The sequence below is a fragment of the Neopelma chrysocephalum genome, unplaced genomic scaffold (genome assembly GCF_003984885.1).
Source record: "Neopelma chrysocephalum unplaced genomic scaffold, ASM398488v2 Primary Assembly neopelma1_79, whole genome shotgun sequence".
NCBI lineage: Eukaryota > Metazoa > Chordata > Aves > Passeriformes > Pipridae > Neopelma > Neopelma chrysocephalum.
The window spans coordinates 267910-275407 of NW_020897740.1; the positions used below are offsets into that span (position 1 = coordinate 267910).

At 38.6% G+C, this 7498-nt stretch overlaps 1 protein-coding gene across 8 annotated transcripts in view; it reads left to right on the forward strand.

The window, feature by feature from the left end:
• Nucleotides 1-7173, forward strand: part of SLC7A11 (solute carrier family 7 member 11) — a 222657-nt gene extending 215484 nt beyond the window's left edge. For all 8 annotated transcript variants that reach the window (XM_027690024.1, XM_027690025.1, XM_027690027.1 and 5 more), the window contains one exon: nucleotides 4758-7173. In XM_027690024.1, the coding sequence (XP_027545825.1) occupies nucleotides 4758-4825 (68 nt within the window). In that variant the 3' untranslated portion in view covers nucleotides 4826-7173. The remainder of the gene's footprint in view (nucleotides 1-4757) is intronic.
• The last annotated feature ends 325 nt before the right edge of the window (nucleotides 7174-7498 follow it).

Consider the following 7498-nt stretch of genomic DNA (forward strand, 5'->3'; position numbering starts at 1 on the left):
ACCCATCCCCTTCCCCTGACCGTTGCTCTGTGCTAATAGAGACAGTTCTACACTTCTTGGAGAATCAGTTTGGAGCCTTGAGCACAACAGTTGTGATGACAGGATGGGCTTGGTGCTCCCTGCTGAGACCATCCATTTGTGGACCAGTGAGGAGTATTTGGAATGGGACAGGTTCAGGCAGGTTGGTTATGGGGATATTGTCCTTAACAGTGGCTCCTGACAAAATGATAGCAAAATATAACATGCCTGAAATGCTTCTATGGAAGTTGTTTCTGTGCTTCTTCAAATGACTTTTTTGTGATTTGTCTGTACTATTTCACACCTGAAATGCACTGAGAATCATTTGTATACCATTTCTGAAAGTTTTTGAAAGCATGTGTGGAAGTTCTGATGTGAGAAGGATTATTTGGAACATTTCAATTAGAAGTCAGTATCATTTATTATAGCTGCCCGTTCTTCTCTTTTATTTATTTATTTTGTTTGTTTGTTTCTAAGAAGGATAGATTTCCAAAATGAAGGGAATTTTCAAAACATGAAACAAGACTATTGGCAAAATACTTCAGGAATGCTAGATATTTTGTCAAACAGAACCAAAAGAATATCTCTTTTTCTGCAAAACTATAACTCAACCTGTGAAAGTTTCTAACTAAAAATAATTTATTTGTACAGATGCGGAATCAAAAATGCATATTGTCTTCTATGCTGCAGTCTTAAGCAATGATTTAAAATCATATGCTCACAAGAAAATAATAGTGTTTTTATATATATGTTATTACACTATAACCAGTTATATGTATTTCTCTATATAAATATGTTACATAATTATATATCCTATCTGTTGTAGAATCTATGAATTTCCCACTCAATTCATGCTGGGAAGTCCATAGACAATAGGGCAGAAAGTATTTACAGAAAAATATGTTAGTTTAAGGCTAGCACACTCTTAATTTTATATCCATAAAGTTATAAATTATTTGCAGTGTCCTGGGAATGGGTAGAAACCTCCAGTGCAAATGAAAGCAATTTTATGCGAAAAGACATTCTATTAAATAGTTGGAGTTTAGTCTGTTAATAATTTCTCAGTCTTGACATTTAGGGACTGGGAAATTTTCCCTTATCAAACCCCAGGAGTTTTTTGTGTTTTCTGTCATGTCTCAGAGGTTTTGGAATATAGTCACTTGAATCTTTGGCCACAGGATGCCAGTGTTGGACTACATTACTTGGGCAAAAAAAAAAATATTCTCTGTAAGGTAGACTGGATAAATGTGAAGATTTTTCTGCCAGCTGTGACAATAAAGGTGAATAATTTCTAGCTTTTGAGATAACACAAAATTCTCCTCCTAGAAAGGAGGCCTGGTGCCTGTGTCATGCCTATGGATGGGCACGGTGTACTGCCTCAGAGGGGAAAGCAGCAGAAGCCAGTCAGTGGGTGAAACAGCTTGTTTGCTTTGCAATTATTATCCCCAAAATAACAACGGTAATGACAGAAAACTGATGCTGACAGTTTTGGGGTGAAGCAGAGAGGAGATTTACTTGTTAAATAAAAAGATTTTCTTTTTCCTCAGAAGAAGCAATAAACCTTCTGTGTGGAGTCATTAAACTGGCATTATTTTGTGAGTGTTAAGGGATCCCTATTGTGTAGCCTGAGAACATTTTCTAAAGGCATTGAATAAGGATAAATTCACTTAAGGTACCTCTGTGAGATATAGAAAAGTCATTGACCAGCTGCAAGCTTGATATTCTAACCTTGAAACAATATGCATTAGATGTACATAGGCATGAAAGTGTTGTTCCAGACACGAGGTAAAGGACAAAATGAAAGGATGGGATTGTTGTTTAAAAGGTAGCTTTTTGCCAGATTAACTAGGTAGCTTTCTTTGAGGAGATAACTGGTTTTTCTAGATGAAGAAGAATGTGAGGAATACAATCTCCTTAGATTTCAACAAAGCATTTCATGTAATACCAGAGGGGGAGTGGGAGCCTGTTAGTCTGCACACAGTACTGTGCTACCAAAACTGTGCCCAGGCTGCTTCATCTGCCCAGATCAGTGCATGGGCAGGCTGGTTTAGGGCTTTACCCATTCGCTAAGTCACCTTGTTGAGGAACTGATGGGTTCAGCTGCCCCACTGTGCTGTGGCAGAAAGAGATGACTGCTCCTCATAAACCCTATATGGAACACGTGCTGTTTAAGCAAAGGTCAGCAATGGTGCAAAAACACATGGATACAGACCAGCCCCACATAAGATCAGGCTCAGTATTCTGAATAGGCTTTGTAGAGATCAGAGGAGAGGGATGTTGAACAGCCACGATGAGTAGTGGGATAAAATATCCAGCTTGAAGATATATACATTTCTGAAAGGGGTTTTAGGCTGATTACACGAGCAGAGTCCCCCAGTGGATTACCCAAGGAATCCTTTCCCAAGGTTGAATGTCTTCTGTATGTTTTGACTGCCCTCAATGGCATTTACATTGCCCATTCTCCAAATGAAATTACTGTATTTGACAAAAGGTGACTTCACAGTTCGTGGGTTCGTAGGTTCTGGATGATATTTTGCAGTTGGAATAACATTTTGTTCTCTCCCAAAGAAATTTTGCTGTAGCACCAGATGTGCTGGGACAAATAATTTTCAGCTAGTACAGGCTTCATTTGACCTCTGTTTTCTTGCTTTTTGCAGAACTAATGTGAAAATGAAAAAAGTCAAGCCTAGCAAATACTACAAAGCAGATCAGTGTGTAAAAGGATACGGCATCAGCACAAGAATACTTCTATTTGCACTTCCTCAGTCCAAAATCCAACCTTAGACTCATATTTAAACATCTATTTCTTTTCAGCGGATTGAATTACAGGGAGCTTAAAAGTTGAATCCTACTTTTTTTTCATAGCCTGAACCCTTGCTGGAAGTGACATCTCTTTATAAACGAAATGTCTCTGTCAGGGTTATTTAGCAACACCAGAGGATGGCACTTGCTCACTCAGGACAAAATGTGATATGCTCAGTTTACTTCTCTTGGTCGAGCTTGTGATGCGACCCACAGGAAATTATCCTAGCATTTTGTTGTCATAGATTTCATGTCCAGTCTTACATACATGCATTAAACTCCTGCTTTCTTTCCTCACCCAAACTTTATGTGGTGCTTATGTAGATACCAGGTCTGGGTTTTTTTATGAAGGTGGTCCCCTGATACCTATTTTCAGTGAATTCTCCTCTTGAAAGGGAAAATTAGGGTTTAAAGTGGAGTGGGGAAGTTATCTGTACCATCACAGTACCTTAAATTGTCTTGTGGCAAATGTGAAGCTAGTCCTGTAACTCCAGGTACTACTCTGAGAAGACAGTATTGAGATACTGACTGGAGACTGGTTGGAACATTCTTTAGGGGAAAATACTCTGTATACTGATTTATTCTGAGTCCATTGCAACCAAAAAATGCAAAGAAGACCACCAGGCCCGCCAGCTTGTCTCGTCCCCTATGGCTTCATCCCAGCACAGAGCAAAACTGCTTCATGGAAATGGAGGAGTGGGCAATGTCTTGCTGCTGGTGGCTCTGTCCACTTTGGTGAACAGGATATTAAAATCACAACTCACTCCAGAGTTGCCCAGGCTTTCCGTCTGCTGCCATACCCTTTTCCAAGAGCTGTTACACCATCACTCAGCTTCATAAAATTCTGGTTATCCCTTTGTTCAGCCTCCAACTTGGAAGAGGTGGGATGGCAGGGGCGAAGTCCTGCTGTTTTCCTGCTGCTGGCTTTCTTCCTGTCTTTCATCCCAGCCGCGCTCAGCCCAGCTCTGACATGCCCACTGTGGGTAGGGAAGGCAGGTGGGAGGAAAATGAAGTCCCTGGAGACTCTCAGCCCCTCTGACACTATCAGTTTATAGTCTAAGGGCAAGCTGGCTTCGTACTGAACTGGTGACATCCAGAGAAAAGAGCAAAAGATGGTGGAGTCTGCCTTAGACAGGAGGTCAGAGAAGTGGTTTCAGTTCATATCTTCTGTGAGTTGCACAGTTTTACCCTCCTTGCTTTACGCTGGTGTCAGTGTTGACATTTCTGTGTCATACAAGAACAGAGAAGGAAAATCAGAACTTTCTTTTACAACAATTCCTGCTTATTTAAAATAGGCTACTAAAAAAGAGTGACAAGTGAAAGGAATAGTAAGAGAATGCTCTTTTACTGTTCTGTATGTAAATTAACTGTGCCATTTATGAATCATTACCCTAAAAGGAAAACCAACAAAAGCAGTAGAAGGAAATAAATGTCCAGCGTGACAAAAAGACAGCATGAAGTTTCTTTGGATATGTGATATTCTTAGACCTGTGAAGCTTTGTAATTATTATTTCCTTTAATTTTAGGGGTTTTTTTATTTGTTCTTTTTGCTTAGGCAGGTCTTGCTACAGCTAAATTAACTTGTTTGAACTCTCCCAGACATTTATTTCAACATAGAAAATTGGTTAAAACTAAGCTGTTGTGCAGAGTAGTCATGTTTCAAGATAGCCTTTAAATGCTTGCAGACATTTATTGAATAAGATTATACATCCATACCTTTCCATTGTTATTGTATATGCATAGCCTAGGATCAGAGGCAAAGAAAACATAGTTAGAAGAAAACAAGAAATTTTTTAATTTAAATTATATATGTATATGTGCAAATAGGCTGTATAGCAGCTAAGATAAGTTTCTGGCTGTTCTGGCTGTTTCTGCCTGCCCCATCTCCCTCACAAAAAACCCTCAAACTTCCCATATGTATGCTTTTATCTTTGCAGACAGGGTAACCAGAACATTACAAATCCTCCTGGAAGTCATCCCATCAGAGGAAAACCAGAAATCATGATCTTCATGTACAGCTTTTGGCTTGCTGTTTCATTTCAACCTGAAATCAAGAGAGCAGGGAGATTTATCCCCCTTCTCAACATCCTGAAAACTGGAGGAACAAGTCAGAGTCAAGATGGAAACCGAGCAAGTCACTTACCAGAACTGTATTTTACGATGCTGTTGCAAAATATTTTTTAATGTGGTTGGTTTATATGTAGAAAGCAAGAACTTGTGTTATGAGGGAACTCGTCTCTTCAATATTTCTTTTGTTACAAAGTCCTATTTTAACAAACTGTAGGTTCGTCAAGCTAGGATTTTCGTTGCCTTGTCACTGAAAACAGGTTTAAGTGATGTGTGAGTAATAGTAGGATCTTCTGTGAAGAATGTATCCTGCTTGCTGTCCCTGGAGTTCCCAGCTCTCACCAGAGAAAGGGTGAGAGAAACCTGCTGAGTTTCACATAATATGTTCTTCCTGTCAAACTGCTTGGCAGCCTGATTTGACTTCTCTTGGCTTGCTGGAAGCCCCAGCACACTGATGATGAAGCACAGCGGTTTCCACACCTTTGTGGTGGCAAGTTCAAGGTTTCTTCATTCCAGAGCTCTTATACTATGGCTGACAGGAACGTCTTTTGAGACTTAATATTTCTGCCAGTGGGGCAGGAAGATTTTAGCATGGGAACAGTAATTTTATGCGTGTTAAAGTTTTTACCAGTCTGGAGATGATTACTGGTTTTACCAGTGTTTCTTTGTGTACATGTACACAGGAAATCCAGCAACTTGAGTAATCACCTTCAAAGGAGTCAAAACATTTGAATGTCACCTCTGTTGCTGTATGAATATTTCCTATCTGGAAACATAGGGTCCTGCAGTTATCAGTCAGGCAAACCCGATTTAAAAGTTTTATATCAGTGTTGGTAGGCAGAAATAGATGTCACTGGTGGGAACTTGGTATAGACATGGCCATAAATGCAGTGCCTTTTTATGAATAAGGTATAAGGCAAGCTAAAGCAGATTTGTTGATCTGAGTAGGATATGCGCCTGATCTGTGGGCTTTTCACTCAAGCACACTCCAGTTAACAGGGCTTTGGAACACTGAGGAACAGGTGCTCTGCCTGCCTTCTCAGGGGTTTTATCTCAGCAGAAACAGAGAAAAGCCATCAAAACTGATAAAATCAAATTAAATTCACCTTCAGAACTGTTTTTGAGCTGAGCTCTGGCTCAAGAATGAGCTGAAGTTTTGCCCTTTTTTTAAAGAGAGTTGTAGATAAAGAAATTTTTTAATGCTTAGAAATTCAGTTTTATATTGTTAACGACTACTCAACCTTAAGATTAAGGTTTGTTATCATTCTGTTAAGAATATAATACTTAACTATTGAATGCACTACTTTTTGAGCTGTCTGCTGTCAGCAAATCATATGTTTCATGAAAGCTTTTATGGAACTAAGCAGCATTAAAACTTCCTAAATTGGGAGAAAAGCACAACTTGTAGCCAGACCACTACAGTAAAGGGAGACTGTGTATTGTATATGTGTTGTATATATCCAGAATATCCTCTGCTTTAAGGGTGTACAGTAATATGTCCTAAATTTATATATGTTTTCCTTTTTTTGTATCTCTGTGGTGGAATATCACAGAAGTAGGGAAATGCAAGTAATGTAGAAGAGCAGTAATTTAAGACACAGAAAACATTTTGCAAACAATTTTTTCTTTAAATGTTTTCTGTTTGCAGTAACTTAAAGTGTTATTTGAAACTTTTTTTAGGTAAACATTTTGAGACAGGTTTTTGTGTTCACAGTAGATGTGTTTAATTAGTGCTTACGTTTGGGTCAGAATTCTGTCTTTGAGGTCATCTCCTGCCATCCCTGTTCATCAGAGTTTGGCCTGTGTCATCATGGAGCGTCTTGAGAGTACACAAACTCTAATTCTCTCTGAAAGAAATAATCTGGTACCCTTCAGGAGTGCACCTAACCCTTTCCTCCACCGACGGATACTGAGTGCATGGGATCCAAAGCAAAACTACCTGAAGAGTGTGTGGTGTGTGGTTTTCAGCTCTGACTGTTTCATCCCGTGTATTCACCCCTATTGTGCCACGTTACTTGAAAGTTTAAATGTAGGCAGTGTTAACTTGTAGAAATAAATGGGCTCCGTAAATATGACTGAATGTTGCTTTATTTTCCCATTGTGGTCTTTAAAGGTTAGAAATGTTTCTGAAGCCTGATTCAATGAACACATTTTTGCTGGGTTTATTTCATGGAAGGGGTTAATTTGTCCCAAGGGATATCCTATGACTCATTGACTGTGAAGTTGTATATTTTAGGAAGAAAAAAAAATACCTGCAAAATAAAAAACTATTTTTTTGAGAGTGCACAAGGATTCTAATTTCAGGCTTAGTTTCTTTACTACATGTAATTACAATACAAAATAATGTAATTATTACAGTTTCCACTGTATTATGAAAGTCAATATTAAGGACTTTTATTACACCTGGAATTATATCCTCACAAATGGAGGAAAACCAGGTTACAACATTTTTTTTCAAGCATCAAGTTTTTTAAGACTTTTAAATATTTTCTTCAGAGTCATAAAGGAAATTCTTCTAGAATAAAGGATACATTTTATATATAATATTTCTTATTAGGGCCTGAGGTGGTCAGGCCAATGAGACTATTTCTGTGAAGATTTTCAGTGATCC